The 19,771-nt window shown below is 43.3% G+C and overlaps 1 protein-coding gene across 1 annotated transcript; it reads left to right on the top strand.

The window, feature by feature from the left end:
- The first annotated feature begins 697 nt into the window (after nt 1–697).
- LOC145341280 (EEF1A lysine methyltransferase 3-like) lies at nt 698–10,084 on the top strand. The gene is made up of 3 exons (XM_080186205.1): nt 698–865; nt 8,577–8,688; nt 9,675–10,084. Exons 1-3 carry the CDS (start codon nt 698–700, stop codon nt 10,082–10,084), a joined length of 690 nt encoding a protein of 229 aa, XP_080042331.1.
- The last annotated feature ends 9,687 nt before the right edge of the window (nt 10,085–19,771 follow it).

Raw genomic sequence — 19,771 nt, 5'->3', positions numbered from 1 at the left:
AAAATGTCCAGTTGCTATTCCTGCCACTTGTTGGTAGCGATAATTGCCGGGTTCTGATCAGAAGTTCGACAATTCGGATTCGAATATCTGGAAAATGCGCCCGAGTTTCAGCACAGAAAAATCAACATTTTAATTTGTTCATTTTCAAATGTAATTTACACCATTGACTGTTAAATGCTTTTTTTTCACTTGCAACACTTCTATTTACCGATGAAAAAACGAGGCTCCCTGTTCAGCTCAGAATGTACAAGTTCCTTTGGAACATGTATATCTCCCACATGTGGTCCATGTTATAATTGTATCAACTGGGTGCTCTGCGGTATATTCAATGTTACTTTTCCTTTTTCAATTGAGCCAATGCAATAAATAGTCCAGTGGACAGTTGTAGAAGACTAGCGGCATCGAATGTATTACTTGTTCTCCGACTTCCGCGATTTTCATCTCCATCCAGTTTAATGCACTGAGACTGGCGGCGATAACAGGCGCCCCATTGGACAGCGAGAATTTTACTTTAAAGCCGAAGAGGAGTTTCTGCTTAATTGTTTCTAAATTTTGATAATTGTGTCTTTGATGTTCTCAAACGAAAAATAACCAACTGCCTCAATTCAAAAATCTCATGTTCCTTTAACTAGAACGAATCAAGTGAAGACTGCGCCTCTCAGATTTATCCACCAGAGACCGAGGAGAAGCCAGTGCAATGTCCGAGACGAAACTGACAAAACTGATGGGAAAAACCTACCAACGTTCTATGTACAGGGACGATGATTTCACAAAAAAAGAATACTACCAGACCTGCGGTTTCTATTTACAAATCGGCGTGCATCCATTTTCTAAACTAGGATATGGTACCTCGGTCTGGGATGCTGTAAGTTCATGTCAGTTTTCATTTGCCAAATGTGTTGATTGATCATACGGTCATAGGCCTTTAGGCCCAATTTGTATGTGCCGCCCCCTTGTTTTCAACATCTAAAATAGTCCCAATTGCGCGCGTTTGGCCCATAACCCTCTATAGCGATCTTGTCCGTGTAAACGGTCAAAAAACAAGATTGTGCCCGCCTCCACTACTACCTCTGGCAGCTTGTTCCAGGCACTCACCAGCCTGTGGGTAGAAACAATTGTCCCTTTGGACACTTTTGTATCTCTCTCCTCTCACCTTAAACCTATGCCCTCTGGTTTTAGACTCCCCTACCTTTGGGGAAAGATATTGACTATCTAGCTGATCTATGCCCCTCATTATTCTATAGACCTCTATAAGATCACCCCTCAGCCTCCTACGCTCCAGAGCAAAAAACCTCAGTCTATCCAGCTTCTTCTTATAACTCCAACAATCAAGTCCTGGTAGCATTCTAAAAAGTTTAAAGTTTATTTATTATAGAACATACAACATAGAACACTACAGCACAGACAGGCCCTTCAGCCCACAAGTTGCACCGATCATATCCATACCTACCAGGCCTATCGATAACTCTCAATCCCATTAAATACCATGTACTCATCTGTACAATTCCATGCTGTAGATTTCCATGCTGTAAACTTCTATGACCATATGATCAATCAACACATTAGTCACATTTAAAATTTACATTAACACTGCAATGAAGTTACTGTGAAATTCCCCTAGTATTTTTTTTCTGCACTCTTTCTAGTTTAATGATATCCTTTCTATAATAGGCTGACCAGAATAGGCCCACTTCCCCAACTGATCATTATCCTGTTTTGACAAACAATCATCTGGACTTGAAACGTCACCTCTTTTCTCTCCTCATAGACGCTACTCGATGGGCCTGATTTTACCAATCAGAGGCTAAGGCCCAGATCAGAATGTTAAACGGATCCGAGCCCGGAATCCTCATTCCAGTGTGCCGTTATGCTTTTTGCTGGCTCCTATCCATTCTGCGCTGTGGGCAGGGCTTAGCGTTGTCGGAACAATCAGAGCTCTGAACTGCACACGTGCAGTTCGAAAAAAGTCTGAAACAGTGCGCCCAGGCGTGAAAGACAAAACCAGCAGATAGAGCGAAGAGGGGGGTGGGGCAGGGAGGGGGGGAATGGTGGGGAGGATAAGCCACGATTGGACCCCTCTGGGAGGCAGGCACCCCCGGCACACGCCCTCTGATCAGACCCCCCGGGAGGCACCACCCCGCTCCCCAATCAGATCCCCCTGGGAGGCAGCCCCCTCTGCAATCGGGCCCCCCACTCCCCGGGAGGCAGGCCCCCCCGGCAGGCACCCCCCCCCCATTTTCAGACCCCCCCCACCCCGGGAGGCAGCCCCCCACCCCACGGTCAGACCCTCCAGGAGGCAGGCCCCACCCCCACGATCAGACCCACCACGCAGGGAAGCAGCCCCCCCCCCCCCCCCCCCCAACGCCGGGAGAGCACACCCCCAACCTACCTGGATTGCTGCTCTCCCTCCACCATCCTTCTGACCTGCACTTGTTGATGTGGAGATGCCGGCGTTGGACTGGGGTAAACACAGTAAAAAGTTTCACAACACCAAGTTAAAGTCCAACAGGTTTATTTGGTAGTAAAAGCCACTAGCTTTTGGAGTGCTGTCTCTTCATCAGGTGAGTCCTAAGCTAATGGCTTGTGCCACCAAATAGACCTGTTGGACTTTAACCTGGTGTTGTGAGACTTCTTACTGTGTTTACCCCAGTCCAACGCCGGCATCTCCACATCAACAAGTGCAGGTCAGAAGGATGGTGGAGGGAGAGCAGCAATCCAGGTAGGTTGGGGCTGTGGTCTGCCAAGGGAGGCCTGCCTCCCAGGAGAGGGGGGGGGGGTGTTCTGATCGTGAGGGGGGTGGGAGGTGGGGTTGGACCATGGGGTGCGGCTGTCTGTCTCCCAGGTGGGTTTGATCGGAGGGTGGGGGAAGGGCTGCCTCCCAGGAGGGTTTGATCGGAGGGTGGGGGAAGGGCTGCCTCCTGGGGGGGGCGGATTGAGGGGGGATGTGCTCTGCCGAGGGAGGCCTGCCTCCCAGGGGGTTCTGATTGCAGGGGTTGGGGAGTTTGCTGGGGTGGGTCTGCCTCTTAGGGGGTTCGAATCGATTGAGGAGGATGGGCTTCGGAGTTTCCCTGCAAAATCGGAATTGGCTTCAGATTTTTATTCTGCAGGTTGATAACAGCACGGATCCGGAACGGATCCGAAGTCAGTAAAATGGGATTTGGCGGTAGAGTTATGTGCGCGGTTCATTAAATCAATTTAAATGTATACTAATGCATTTAAATCGTCGGGCCACCTGATTGGGGCGCGGAATTGACCGCGCCCAAACTGGATGTCAGTAAAGGCGTGATCTGCTCGCTTTCAGGTGCAGATCGCGTCATTGGCCTGACACCCGAATTTACAGTGAATTTTTGGTAAAATCGGGCCCAATATGTTGAGATTTTTCAACATTTTCTTTTTTTTGTTTTCAGCTTCCAACATCTGCAGTAGTTTACTTTTATCCTGCTGGAATCTTGAATAATGTTCCTCACTCTCTATAATATCACCTATTTGAGTGTCATCTGCAAACTTGCTGATCACAATTCGTACATTTCCATCCAAATTGTTGATGTAGATAACAAACAGCAATGGGCCCAGCACTAATTCCTGAGGCACACGACTAAACATAGGCCTCCAGTCCGACAAGCAGACTTTCACCATTACCTTGTGCTTCCTATCAGCAAACAAATTGTGTATCCAATTTGCCAGCTCTCCCTGGATTCCATGTGAACCTTCCAGAGTAGCCTACCACATGGAACTTTATTAAAGGCCTTACCCCAGTCCATATATACTATGCCTACTGCCCTGTCCTCTTCAACCTTCCTGGTCAGTTGATAACTCTAACTGATGTTTAATGCATGATCCTCCATGCACAAAGCCATTCTGACTATTCCTGATTAAACCTTGTCTTTCCAAATGCCTGTATATCTTACTCCCCAGAATCCTTTCTAGTACCTTACCAACCACAGATGTTAGGCTTACTCCCAGTCGATAATCCCCAGGTTTTTCTTTGCAGCCCTTCCTAAATAAGAGCACAACATTTGCTACCCTCCAGTCTTCTGGTACCTCACCTGTGGCTAACAATCATGCAAATATCTCAGCCAGGGCTCCCGCAATTTCTTCTCTGGACTCACGGAGTGTTCTTGGATATACTTGGCCAGGGCCAGGAGATTTGTCCACTTTCATACATTTTGAAATGTCCATCACCTCCTCCCCCGTAATGTGAACTGTCCCCAATATAACACCACTAAATCTTAATGTCTTCCTCTACGATAAACACAGAGGAGAAATATTCATTGAGAACCTTGACCATCCTTTGTTGTTCAGCACATGTGTCCACTTTTGTCCCTGAAGGGTTCTAGTCTCCCTCTAGATATTTTTGTTTCCTTTAATATATTTAGGGAATCCCTTTGAATTCATCTTCATGCTGTCAACCAAAGCTACCTCGTGCCACTCATTTGCCCTCATAATTTCCTTCTTAAGTGTATTCCTGTATCCCTTGTGCATCTCCAAGGAATCCCTTGATTCCAGCTGCTTGTACCTGAGCAATATCCCCTTCTTTTTCCTGGCCAGAACTTCAATCTGGTTTATCATCTAGGGTTCCCAGCCTTGCTTTAATCAAGTTGCTTCTTACTCTTATAAACTCCAGTGGATACGACCAATTTATTCAATATTTCCTCAGAGGACAATACACCTACTCTGTGTATTAGTTTAGCAATCCATCTATATATTACGTCGAATGCATTTACGTCCTTCATTAGATCAGAAAACGTATACTGTACAGTCCACCATATGAGTTCTGACCAGTGTCATGTGCAATTGCAATCTCCCTACATTTAGATTCAATCCCTATCATGATGAACCATAACATTATATTGAACCCACAGAGAGAAAATGCTGGAAAATCTCAGCAGGTCTGGCAGCATCTGTAAGGATAGAAAGAGTTGACGTTTGGAGTCCAGATGACCCATTGTCAAAGCTTTGACAAGACATCACCTGGACTCAAAACCCTAGATCTTTTCTGTCCATACAGATGTCGCCAGACCTGCTGAAATTTTCCAGCATTTTCTCTTTTGGTTTCAGATTCCAGCTTCCACAGTTATTTGTTTATATCCAGTAATGACATTATATTAACTTCCCTAATTATTTATTGCCCTTCTTGCTCAAGGATATCTCAAACCCTTTGCAGCTCAGAACTCCACAGTCTCTCACAATTTAGTAATAAGCTAGCTTATTATTCCTTCTGCCAAATGGGCAATTTCACACTTGCCTACCCGACACTTCATTTGCTGAATCATTGACCGCTCACTTAACTAACCTAGGCCCTCGTCTCTCTATGACCTCTTAACAATTTATGTTCCCACCTATCTTTGCATCATCAGAAAATTTAAAAACCAGAGCTCCTGTCCCTTCATTAATCATTTAGATGAATTAAAAATCTTTGAGGGCCCAGCACTGATCTGTATGGTACACCATCCTTTACATCCCGCCAACCAGAGAAAGACCTATTTACGGCTACCTTTGCAACCTATTTGCTAGGATTATATAAACATAGAACATAATAATACTACAGCACAAACAGGTCCTTCGGCCCACAAGTTGTGCCAATCATATCTCTACCTACTAGGCTTACCTATAACCCTCCATCCTACCAAGTCCCATGTACTTATCCAGAAGTCTCTTAAATGACACTATCAAATCCACCTTCACCACCACCGCCAGTAGCCAATTCCACGCACCCACCACTCTCTGAGTGAAAAACTTACCCCTGACATCTCCTCTGTACCAATCCACAGCACCCTAAACCTGTGTCCTCTTGTGGCAGCCATTTCAGCCCTCGGAAAAAGCCTCTGAGAATCCACCCGATCAATACCTCTCAACATCTTATACACTTCTATCAGGTCACCCTTTGTCTCTCCAAGGAGAAAAGACTGAGCTCTTTCAACCTATCCTCATAAGGTATGCCAACCAATCCAGGCAACGTCCTTGTAAATCTCCTCTGCACTCTTTCAATGGCCCCCACATCCTCCCTGTAATGAGGCGACCAGAACTGAGCACAGTACTCCAAGTGGGGTCTGACCAAGGTCTTCCAAAGCTGCAGCATTATCTCCCAACACCTAAACTCAATTCCTTGATTGATGAAGGCCAGTATACCATACACCTTCTTAACCACATCCTCTACCTGCAAAGCCGATTTGAGAGTCCTATGAACCCGGACCCCAAGATCCTTCTGATCTTCCACACTGCTAAGAGTCTTACCCTTAACAGTATATTCCTTCATCCTATTTGACCTGCCAAAATGAACCACCACACCCTTATTCAGGTTGAAGTCCGTCTGCCACTTCTCCACCCAGTCTTGCAGCCCATCTATGTCACGCTTAAACTTCTGACATCCCTCCAGACTATCCACAACACCCCCAACCTTCATGTCATCGGCAAACTTACCAACCCATCCCTCCACTTCCTCGTCCAGGTCATTTATAAAAATCACAAACAGCAAGGGTCCTAGAACAGATCCTAGGGTGCTCCACTGGTGACTGACCTCCACGCAGAATAAGACCCAAATACAACAACTCTCTGCCTTTTGTAAGCAAGCCAGTTCTGGATCCACAAAGCAACTTTCCCTTGGATCCCATGCACTCTCACTTTCTTAGTAAGCCTTGCATGGGGGACCTTATCGAACACCTTGCTGAAGTCCATATAAACCACATCTACCGCTCTTCCTTCGTCAATGTGTTTAGTTACATCTTCAAAAAACTCAACCAGGCTTGTAAGGCACGATCTGCCTTTAACACAGCCGTGCTGACTACTTTTATACTTCTCTAAATGTTCATAAGTCCTGTCTCTCAGGATCTTCTCCATCAACTCACCAACCACTGAGGTTAGACTCACCAGTCAATAATTTCTTGGGTTATCTCTACTCCCTTTCTTGAATATAGGAAGCACATCTGCAATCCTCCAGAACCTCTCCTGTCTCCATCGATGATGCAAAGATCACCGCCAGAGGCTCTGTAATCTCTTCCTTCGCCTCCCACAGTAACCTGAGGTATATCCCATCTGGTCCCAGTGACTTATCTATTTTGATGCTATTCAAAAACTCCAACACATCCTCTTTCTTAATGTCCACATACTCAAGCTTTTCAGTCCACTGCAAGCCTACACTACAATCATCAAGATCCTTTTCCACCGTGAATATTGAAGCAAAGTATTCATTGAGCACCTCTGCTATTTCTACCATTTCCATACTAACTTTCCCATTGTCACAAACGAGCTGGATAGATGGAAAGAACAGTGGCAAATTGAACGTACCACTGATAATTGTAAGATATTGCACTTTGGAAGGACAAACAAGGCAAAGGGATGCACAATGAGCTATAGAATGCTCTAAGGGACAAAGGATAAGAGGAACATTGGATCCTAAGATCCTTAAAGCCAGCAGGATGGACTAAGAATTATTGATGCTGGCCTTTATTAGCTGAGGCACAGAATTTAGGAGCACATAGGTTAACACGAAGTCGTACAAAAATGTTTATTCGGCCACAGCTAAATTATTGAGTGCAGCTTCAGTCACCACATATACAAAACATGTGATTGGTCTAGAAATGATGCAGATGAGCTTCACCAGGATGTTTTCTGGGTTGGAGCTTTTCAGCTATCAAGAGACTCGTAAGGCTGGGGTTGTTTTTCTTAGAGCAGAGAAGGTTGAGGGGAATGTTATTGAGGTGTACAAAATTAAAAAATGCATAGATATGATAGATAGGAAGAAATTGTCCTCTTAGTGGACGGGTCAATAACCAGAAGGGATGTATTTAAGAAAAGAAGTAACGTTGGAGGTGATTTGAGAAAATTTGAAGGTGACATGTTGGCACAATGGTTAACACTGGTGCTTCACAGCACCAAGGACCCAGCTTCAATTTCTGGCTTGGGTCACTGTCTGTACACAATCTACACATTCTCCCCATGCCTGTGTCGGTTTCCTCTGGTTGCTCTGTTTCCTCCTACATTCTGAAAGATGTGCTGGTTAGGTGCAATCGCCATGCTAATTTCTCCCTCAGTGCACCTGAACAGGAGCCAGAGTGTGGCTACTAGGGGATTTTCACAGCAACTTAATTGCAGTGTTAATGTAATCCTGCTTGTGACTAATAAATAAGCTTAAAAATGTTTAATTTCATTGCAGTGTTAAACCTAATGTGACACTAACAAATAAAATTAAGGAAAGATTCCCCCTAACAAAGAGTTCAGAATTAGGGGAGGTAGTTCAAAAATTAGGGAGCTGCCATTTAAAATGAAGAAATCCACATTTCTTTCTCAGAGGATTATTCGTGTGTGGGATGATCCTCCCTAGAGAGGAGTACAGACGAGGTAATTGAATATTTTGATTTCTTGATTGACAAGAGAGTCAAGACATATCGGGAATAGACTGGAGAATAAAGGTGAGGACATCTCAGATCTACCATATTGGAACACACTCGAGGGACCAAAAGGTTTACTCCTGCTTCTAATTTGCATGTTTGCATGTTCATCTGTTTGAATGATACTCTTTCGCTGCTCCATCCCGGTGTATCATTTGTAACATGAAAATGTGTTGTTTCATTTGACAGTCTCTTGCTCTGTGTCAATACTTTGAGACAGAGGGAATCAGATTTCCTGACAAGAAAGTGATTGAACTCGGAGCAGGCACTGGAATTCTGAGCATTCTTGTTGCCCTTCTGGGTGAGTTAGATACATTTTATGTACTCACAGGAACAACAAAAACACAATTTTCCGAAATTTTGAATGGAAGTAATGACCAATGACTAATAACTGATGTGTGCTCGGCTGTACGGCACTTGGTGTAAATAATACTATTTAGTATATTACCCATCACTGCAGATTAATTTTGCCAGTAAGGAGCTATGAAAGTAGAGAATAACTTAAGGAAGCAAGCGCATAATATTTAATAGTTTGTCTATATACAGATTATTGCAAATGTCTATACAGAGTTAGCTTTTATCGAAAAGAGCTGAACACAACGGGGTGAGTGTAATGTTACGATTATATAAAAGTTTTGGTTGAGAGAGATGGTTGAAATGTCAGTTATACGGGGGAGCTCGAATGTATTTTCAGATTGTTGCTCCGCCAATCCTAGTCTACTCATAACTGTGATTGGAGGAGCTGTGAAAGCAGGCATCTGCGGATTTTTGAAGACAAAAACAGGCTCTTGAGCCACCAGCACCGTCCCCCGTGTCTCTGGCCTCCTTTTCCTAGCTTTTGCTTCTCAGGTTCGGCACCGGAAAAGTCCAGCTTTCTCTGTTTCTGCTCCCGCTGTTTGAATTGGAACCCTACATTCCCACCTTTCCTCCGCCGACGGTGGGCTGCCGCGGCGAGACGCCGCTTGGTCATGGGACGTTGGTGCTTCATGTCTCTCCCCGGCATTGTGAGATTTTGTAATTGGCAGTAGTTGAGGTAATGTGAAATGCTTTGTGTATGGGAGTATTGGCGTGGCCGTTAGTCTATAAGAGGTATGGAGAGTTTCTAGCCAGCTATCCCTCTTTACCGTTGTGTCCAGGCCCAGAGAGCCATTTATTACCTGCTGTCTTACTCCCGAGCATCTTAGCGAAATGTGGGAAAGGTAATCTATAATTGTGCTACCTGGGACTAAAGTTTAACCCTTTTTGGAGATATCACTCACTGAGATAGATCTATTTCTCTTGTTTCAGGTGGAAATGTCACCATTACAGACCAACCGACGCTGCTGAGGCAAATAGAACGCAACGTGTCTTTCAATATCCCTTCTTCCTTCAAATCTCGCGTCAAAGTCTGTGCCCTCTCCTGGGGTCGTGACCACACGCTGTTCCCCTCAGACTATGACTATATTCTGGGCTCAGATATCATTTATTCATTTGAAACAATTCCTTTAATTCTACAGACTCTTCTACACCTCAGCAACGAAAATACCATCATTTACTTCGCCTCCAGGATGGACTACGGCCATCTACTGATCGGTTACGGCTACATGACCATGTCTCAGTATTTTAAAACTGAGCTTGTTTGCAGATACAAAGTCAAAGATATCAACGTTTACAAAATGGTTCGCAAAACTCCTACCCCTGGAGATTTGATAGAATGAGAAGGTGGTTTGACATTGGATTGGAGCATTCTAATGCTGAATGTTATCTTTAAACAAATCGCTTTCACTGAATATGCTTCATGGTTTGTATGTTATAATTTACTTTAGTTGTTCTTCCCAGTCTCTCCACATTCTTTGCGCAGTAAATGGAAGTAAGAATTGCTTTATTCAATAAGCCACGTGTGCATCCAACATTACTGATTCCTCTCACAACATTCATGCTTACTAGTACAAACTAATAGATTACTTGTAGAAAAATCTGTCGCATCCCCGGGTGTCGCACTGAAGGTTTTACTGAAGATTATTTAAGCCTGAATTAATGTCCTGTGCCGCTGTTCCACAAATATTTGGTATAAATTGGGGATGGTGACTAGTGGAGTGCCCCAGGGGTCGGTGCTGGGGCCTCAGCTATTTACCATTTATATCGATGATCTGGAGGGGGGAACCGAGTGTATGGTGTCGAAATTTGCTGATGACACCAAGATTGGTGGAACGGCAAATTGTGCGGAGGGTGTGGAGTGTCTGCAGAAGGATCTAGATAGGCTGGGCGAATGGGCCAGGAACTGGCAAATGGAATTTAATGTTGGCAAGTGTGAGGTGGTCCACTTTGGCAGGAATAATGGTAGGAAGGATTATTACTTACGTGGCGAAAAACTGCAGCAGGCGACGGTGCAGAGGGACCTCGGGGTCCTTGTGCATGAGTCGCAAAAACCCAGCTTGCAGGTGCAGCAGGTGGTCAGGAAGGCGAATGGGATGCTGGCCTTCATAGCGAGGGGGATTGAATATAAAAGTAGGGAGGTCTTGCTGCAGCTGTATAGGGCATTGGTGAGGCCGCAGCTGGAGTACTGTGTGCAGTTTTGGGCACTGTACTTACGCAAGGATATTTTGGCCTCGGAGGGAGTGCAGAGGAGGTTTACTAGGCTGATGCCGGAGTTGAGGGGGTTGAGCTATGAGCAGAGGCTGAATAAACCAGGCTTGTACTCGTTAGAGTTTAGAAGAATGAGGGGAGATCTCATTGAGACGTATAAGATGATGAATGGGATGGATAGGATAGAGGTGGAGAGACTCTTCCTGCTCAGAAAGGACAGTAGGACTAGGGGGCACAGCCTCAAGATAAAGGGGGGGCGGTTTAGAACGGAGTTGAGGAGGAACTTCTTCACTCAAAGGCTGGTGAATCTCTGGAATTCTCTGCCCGTTGAAGTGGTGGAGGCTGCCTCGCTAAATATTTTTAAGACGTGGGTAGATAGGTTTTTGATAAGCGAGGGAATTAAGGGTTATGGGGAGAGGGCGGGAATGTGGAACTGAGTCACGACAGATCAACCATGATCTTATTGAATGGCGGGGCAGGCTCGAAGGGCTATATGGCCGACTCCTGCTCCTATTTCTTATGTTCTTATGTAAATTAAGTCTAGGATCCTGGCTTTAAACGAAGCTCACACTTCAATGCAGGGCTGTGTTAGGTGTAACCTGATGGGCACCAGCAAAGTGAAGACACCGGTAAAGCCTGTTGGTTAAATGAGCTAACTCTGTACCAGACTAAGGACTGTGTGAGCAGCAAGGAAAAGGATGTGCAGCCACGGGTCATGCACAGGAGCTGATTGGGCATTGGTCATTGCTATGTCTTTAACAGACAGTGTTCCTGAAAGAATTAGGACCCCTCAGTGGCACCATTCTTTAGCAATTGTGACCAACAAACGTTGTTTGGTTATTGACTGCCCTGTGAATACATAACTGAAGCACAATCTGTGCCAGCAATATCTGCATAAGAAGAAGAGGCATGGAGACATGGTAACGTGGGATCAAGTACTGCTAAAGAAGCTGCAAGACCCCAAGTATCAGACTTTGCGACTTCGGAACAAAGTGCATTAGAAGGGAATCTGATGACGTTGCCATGCAATATTTCATATTTCTAAGTCCAAGTCATGAGTGTAGAGATTTTGCGAAGCTTTTGATCCCATTTTAAAGCATTGTGTAAGACAAAGTAGCTCAGATGTCAGTCACTATGAGTAAAACTACGTCAGTGTTTAGCTACTTTGTGTACAACAAATAAGTCAGTACTCAAATAAAGTAAGTAAAATACTCTGGTTTCAAACGTAAACAAACGCAGGCATCTGAAATAAAGCAAGAAAATGCTGGAAATGTTCACAAATCAGGCAGAAGTGTCATTACTGATGAATGGCAATTGACCTGAAGCAATAAATCTTTCAGTCTCCACAGGTGGTGCGAGACTCGCTGAGTCATAGAAACATAGAAAAACTACAGCACAACGCAGGCCGTTCAGCCCACAAAATTGCGCTGAACATGTCCCTACCTTAAAGATTACTTGGCTTATCTATAACCCTCCATCTTACTAAGTTCCATGTACTTATCTAAAAGTCTCTTCAAAGACCCTACCCAATCCCCCTCCACCACCATTGCCGGCAGTCCATTCCACGCACTCACCATTCTCTGAGTGAAAAACCTATCCCTGACATCTCCTCTGTACCTACTCCCCAGCACCTTAAACCTGTGTCTTCTTGTGGCAACCATTTCAGCCCTGGGAAAAAGCCTCTGACTTTCCACTCGATCAATACCTCTCAACATCTTATACACATCTATCAGGTCACCCCTCATCCTTCGTCTCTCCAAGGAGAAAAGCCGAGCTCCCTCAACCTATACTCATAAGGCATGCTCCACAATCCAGGCAACATCCTTGTAAATCTCCTCTGCACCCTTTCTATGGCTTCCACATCCTTCCTGTAATGAGGCGACCAGAACTGAGCACAGTACTCCAAGTGATGTCTGAACAGGGTCCTATGTAGCTGCAACATTATCTCTCGACTCCTAAACTCAATTCCTCGATTGATGAAGGCCAGTACACCATACACTGCCTTAACCACAGCTTCAACCTGCACAGCTACTTTGAGTGTCCTATGAACTCAGACCCCAAGATCCTTCTGATCTTCCACACTGCCAAGAGTCCTATCTTTAATATTATATTCTGTCATTCTATTTGACCTGCCAAAATCAGCCACTTCACACTTATCTGGGTTGATCTCCATCTACCACATCTCCACCCATTCTTGCATCCTATCAATGTCTTGCTGCAACTTCCGACATCCCTCCACACTATCCACAATACCTCCAACCTTTGTGTCATCAGCAAACTTAACAACCAATCCCTCCACTTTCTCATCCAGGTCAGTTATAAAAATCACAAACAGTAAGGGTCCCAGAAAAGATCCCTGGGGCACTCCACTGGTGACCGACCTCCATGCAGAATATGACCCATCTATAACCATTCTTTGCCTTCTATGGGCAAGCCAGTTCTGGATCCTCAAAGCAATGTCCCCTTGGATCCCATGTCCCCTCACTTTCTCAATAAGCCTTGCATGGGGCACCTTATCAAAGGCCTTGCTGAAGCCCATATATACTACATCTACTGCTCTTCCTTCATCAATGTGTTTAGTCACATCTTCAAAAAATCATTCAGACTCGTAAGGCATGATCTGCCTTTGACAAAGCAATGCTGGCTTTTCTTAATCATAGTACACCTTTCCAAATGTTCATAAATCCTGCCTCTCAGGATCTTCTCCAACTCTATCCAACATTTTCTCTTTTACCCCCTTCATGACTTGTTTGGTTTCTCTTTGTGTGATTTTGCTGTGATGAAATTGGCTGCCGCTTTTGCTGTGAAAGCAATTCCAAAGTAATTAATTGAGTCCAATACAGTTTGGGAGTGTCTGAGATCATGTAATGTGCTAAAGAAATGCAAGTGTCGCCTCTTTCCACTTTCAACTGTGGCGAATCTCTGCCTCATGAATACTTTAAAGATAATGCTTCGTTGAGGAAGATTTTTATGAGTGCAACTTAGCAACAGTGTTGTCCTTGGAGACTGAGAGAACACATAAAAGATAATGGCAGCTCCGAATGCTGTCCATGTCTGTCTGTTAGGACAGGGGCTGAGACATTAGCTCCAGAGGTGAGGTGAGAGTGACCGCCTTTGATGTAAAAGACTGCTTTTGATCGAATGTGACATTATAACCTCAGGAGATCTCACAAAATTGGAGCCAATGGGAATCAGGGTTGATGCAGAGGTGTTGGAATATTCTCTGCTTGTGGACTGCAGGGAGGGTCCTCGGCCTAACTATTTTCAGTTGCTTTACCAAAGAACTTCCTTTCCTCTTCAAGTCAGCAGAGGCCCATATCACAGAAGTTTGCACATGTTCAGCAGTGTTCATGATTCCACAGATCCTTAAGCGATCCATATCCAAAAGCAGCAAGACTTGGGCAATATCCAGGTTTGGGCTGATAAGTAGCAAGTAACATTCGTGCCACACAAGTCCCAGGTGATGACCATCGCCAAGAAGAAATAATCTGAATCTGACCATAGCTCCTTGACATTTAGAACATAAGAACTAGGAGCAGGAGTAGGCCATCTGGCCCCTCGAGCCTGCTCCACCATTCAATAAGATCATGGCTGATCTTTTTGTGGACTCAACTCCACTTACCCACCCACTCACCATAACTCTTAATTCCTTTACTGTTCAAAAATTTATCTATCCTTGCCTTAAAAACATTCAATGAGATAGCCTCAACTACTTCACTGGTCAGGGAATTCCACACATTCACAACCCTTTGTGTGAAGAAGTTCCTCCTCAACTCAGTTCTAAATCTGCTTCCCCTTTGGCAGCATTACCATCACTGAATGCCCAACTATCAACATCATGGGATTGTCATTCACTAGAATTTTGACTAACATGTAATATTTTGGGTTCAAAAGTGGGAGAGAAGTTGGGGAATTTTGTGTCGAAGACATCACCTCATGATTCCCCAGAGCCTGCCCACGATAGGGAAGTCACAACTTAGGAATGAGAAGGAATATGCTCCACTTGTCTGGATGAGTGAAACTCCAACATTACTCAAGAAGCCTCACACTACCCAGGAAAAAGCAGATGGCTTTACTGGCACCACATCAACAAAGATTTGCTCCATCCACAGATGAGCAGGGGCAGCAGTATTCACCAGCTAACAGATTTTATCATGGCTCATTTCGCAACATTCCATATCAAGGTGTGCAGTGGTAATACCTAGCACACCATCACCCAGAAGATCCCCTTCAAGTCACTCACAAATCTGACATGGAAAAACATCGCAATGGCTTCACTTTGCTAGTTCAGAAATCTGCAATTCCTTCCCTGCCAGCACTGTGCATGTGCCTCCACACCTGCAGAGCACCTATTAGAAAAAGTAGGTTACTACCAACTTTTGGAGAGTACATAGGGATGGGCAACAGAATGTTCACCAAGTCAGTGAATCTCAGGTTCTCACAGTGAAGAAAATTAAACAAAATAAACTATTTAGTGGACCCAGAAAGTTGATACTGTCATGGACATGGGTTGAGCATAAAAGTCTTACTCGTTTCAGTAATTCTGTATGTTTTCCAGTAGAGCGCTGAATTGAAGTTTAGGCCTGATGTGGTTTGCAGTTTAAGAGCAATCCCTGGCAGAAGTTCAACATAAGAATGGTCTAGGAGAATTTCTGCAGACCTGAGTAGACAATGGAAGTTAGTTTATTCTCTGCTGAAATCAATTAGAGCTCAGGGAAGCCGTGAGAGTTAATAAAATCTCATTGTAGTTTGGAGGCTGGAGATTGGAGACACTGGGGAGTTACCTTTTGGGAGTTGGAAGCGTGTCCTGAATTCACAAACAGAGTGTGGATTTGTGTAACCAATGGAATGCAGTCTCCGGGGATGACGTTGAACTATTACGACATGAGGAGTCAATGAGGCAGGTACCGATAATGCACATTTTGGGGCCATACCGGGACTAGGTTTCTGAAACAGAGGTAAACTTTATTTATTATTCACAAGTGGGCTCACATTAACACTGCAATGAAGTAACTGAAAATTCCTTAGTTGCTACACTCCTCCGCCTGTTCAAGTAGACCAGACGGAGAATTTAGCATGACAAATGCATGTATGCAGCACATCTTTGGACTGTGGGGGGATATCAAAGCACTCTGAAGAAATGCGCACAGAGATGAGGAGAACTCCAAATAGACAGTGACCCAAGCTGGGAAACAAAACCAGGGATCTAGCACTGTGAGGCAGCAGTGTTAATGACTGTACTACTGTGCTGCCCATCCCAAATTGAACCATCCCAGTTAAAATCTCAAATGAAGGGACACAAAGATTTTACAACATTTTGTGACTCATCGTGGTCACTGTAATCTGGGTGGGTTGCAGAAAAATGTCATGGAAAAGATTTGGTCATATCTACTACTTAATGTGGAATGTGTTATGCTCAATCAAAGATTACCTATATGCTGAAATGTAATTTGTATAATGCAAATTATTCTGCTTTCCTTTGTTTGTTTAAAATCAGGAATTCCAACTGTTATGTTTTAGAATCACAGAAATCCTACAGTACAGAAAGAGGCCACAAGGCCCATCACATCTGCGCCTATTACAATCCCACCCAGGTTCTACCCTCATATTCCTATATACTTATCCACTAATCCCGCTAACCTACGCATCCCAGAACACTCAGGGCAATTTTAGCATGGCCAATCAACCTAATCCACACATCTTTGGACTGCAGGAGGAAACCAGCGCAGACACAAGGAGAATGTGCAAGCTTCACACAGACAGTGACCCAAGCCAGGAATCGAACCCAGGTCCCTGGAGCTGTGAAGCAGCAGTACTAGCCATTGTACTACCGTGCCACCCAATTGCTGGTGGGTAACTGTGACCAACTGAAAATAAATTAATGGTCCCAAACTGAATCACACTGCCACACAGCACATTGGCTGTGAAACATTTGCCCTGAGAAATCTGTCAGAAAATTGTATATTTCACTTGTTCAAATACTATGATTAAAGAAAAGTTTGAAACCTGCCATCTCCATTCTGCATATTGTATATCATTTCTTCTCTCCTTCAGTGTCATCTTTCAAAACATATTTAAAATGATTGTTTTTTCTGTAAATGGGATCAAAGATATGATCAGTACATCAGGCAATGAAATTGCCAGCTGCATTAATCATTTAACTGTCCGTGCTTCTGTGTGATATATTGCCATTTTGGCACATCCTTAGATTTCGAGTTTAATTGTTGATATTTAAATCAAACTCTTGTGTCCATTTGGAGAAAACTTGTGGACACGTCTCCAGCATAATGTTGCTGATTTCACAATTTTGCACTACTGTTCATGACTGGATTAGAAATTCCAAGATATGGGAAAAATAAGGAAATCTGGCATGTCAGCTATGACTCTCACCAACTTTTACAGATGAACCATAGAAAGCATTCTTTCTGATTGTACCATAACTTCGTATGGCTCCTGCTCTGCCCAAGACAACAGGGAACTACAAAAGGTCGTGAATGTAGCCCAATCCATCATGCAAACCAGCCTCCCATGCATTGACTCTGTCTATACTTCCCACTCCCTCGGCAAAGCATCCAGTACAATTAAGGACCCCACTCACCCCAGACATTCTCTCTTCCACCTTCTTCCATTGAGAAAAGGATACAAAAGTTTGAGGCCAAGTACCAACTGACTCAAGAACAGCTTCTTCCCTGCTGCTGTCAGACGTTTGAATGGACTTACCTTGCATTAAGTTGAATTTTCTCTACACCCCAGCTATGACTGTAACATTACATTCTGCACTCTCTCGTTTCCTTCTCTATGAACAGAATGTTGGCTGTATAGAGCACAAGAAACAATACTTTTCACTGTATGTTAATACATATGACAATAATAAATCAAATCAAATCAAATATGTTTTAGAGTTAGCCTTTTTTTATTTTATTTTGGCATTTGATTTGATTTATTATTGTTACATGTGTTAAAATATATTAACATACATACATTTCCTTAGTCTTCTGAGAAAGTGGAGAAATTAGTGTCAGTGAAAGTTGTTACATTTCAGGTGTGATTCTATTGACCCACTGGGAAGCTTTTATTAAAACAAATTTATTTAGCAACAGAATTTAACTATAATGAAATACTTAGCATAACTTTTAGCAACTGATATATTTAAACATGACACCTGTTCAGGAGCAGATCAGCATCTGAAATATATTTAATGAAGCTAATCTAGGCCCCAAATTTTACATTTGATTTTAGCATTAGTGTGAGCATAAGATGTTTCACTCCAAGTATAAAACAATTGACCCACTAGGAAGCTTTTATCAAAGCAAACTTTAAAAACACAGTTAGAATATAACAACTGTAATTAGCATAACAAATAAAATTAATTAGCTAACAAATAAGAGACTCAAACATGCCAAAATATAATTCTTAGCAGAGAGTTATCTCCATTATTCTAATTCAGCAGTATCCCCCTAAACATAATTTTTCCAGAACCATGTAGCACAGAACAAAAGATGACTGTGTGATGCTCGATTTCCAGCATTTTAATACTTCGGAAGAGTGATCAGGACAGTAGTTTCCAGAGAAGCATATACGCTCAAAGCAACAAAAGAAGTAAACAAGGTCAATGGCAGCTCCCCGTCTCCAGGCTTCAGAGACACAAACGATAGATACTGCTCTCTCACAACTGGAAAGCAGCTTCTAAAAAATTGAATATATTGTGCGAGCCTGGCTTCAATCTGTCAGACAATCTTATCTGCAAATCAGCTTAATCAAGCACTCATCGAGAAAATGTCAGAGAATGTGTTGGCGTGGTGGTATTATCACTGGACTATTAATCCAGGGATTCATAGCTCTGGGGACACAGGTTCAAATCCCACTATGGCCAATGATGAGATTTGGATGAAACAAAAACCTGGAATTAAAAAATCTCGTGTTGTCTAAAAACAATTTTCGATTGTTTCACTAATGTGCTAGAGAGAAGGAAATTTGCTATCTTTGCCCAATGTGGCATACATGTGCCTCATGACACATATCAGTGTGGTTAATTCTTAACTGCCCCACTGAAATGGCCAAGCAGGGCATTCAGATCAAGAGATGAACAGGAATATGTATTAAATGTTGTCCCAGCCTGCATTATCCACATTACATGAATAAATTTTAAACAACAGCAGAACAGCGTCAGTCCACATTAAAATGAACATTCTAGCAATTAGAACTAAATATGCTGCTGCAGTAACAATACGCAGTGCTGATTGTAGACAGAATGGCACCAATAAAGTCAGAGACACTTCTTGCACAGAAACACAACTAAAATACTTTGGTAAAGACACAGTGTCGTCACAACTGTCCCATTTAAGAAAAAAAAACATCAATATGCAAAGCTGGCTTCATTTTTTAAAGCTTTCTAGTTTCACACAATGAGTACTCTACTACATATCATAAATATCTAAATAAAAATCTAAACATACGAGCATAGCAGTAGTTTAGTCCATTACAGCCCTTTTCTTCAACCATCATTTTTCTTTCATCAAATTCATGACAAAGCATCAACAATCACATTCTCTCTTCCGGCCACATGTATAATATTAAACTGAATGGCTGCAATAATATGCTCCACCAAAATAGTCTTGCATTTTTACTCTTAAACGTCTCCAAAATCGTCAACAGATTGTGATCGGTGTCCAAATTCATCTCAGATTACTGACCAGCAGCAAACTCAAGGCCTCTTTCTTAATGGTTCAGTAGTTCTTCTGATCTCCATTTAGCCTCTTGGAATAATAGTCAATAGACTGTTCTATCCTGTTGTCAACTTTGTGTATTGGTACAGCACC

The sequence above is a fragment of the Carcharhinus amblyrhynchos genome, chromosome 3, assembly GCF_965287045.1.
Source record: "Carcharhinus amblyrhynchos chromosome 3, sCarAmb.v2.hapA, whole genome shotgun sequence".
NCBI classification, from domain to species: Eukaryota; Metazoa; Chordata; class Chondrichthyes; order Carcharhiniformes; family Carcharhinidae; genus Carcharhinus; species Carcharhinus amblyrhynchos.
Note: the sequence above shows the minus strand (reverse complement) of the source record. Positions and strands in the feature narration are given on the sequence as shown.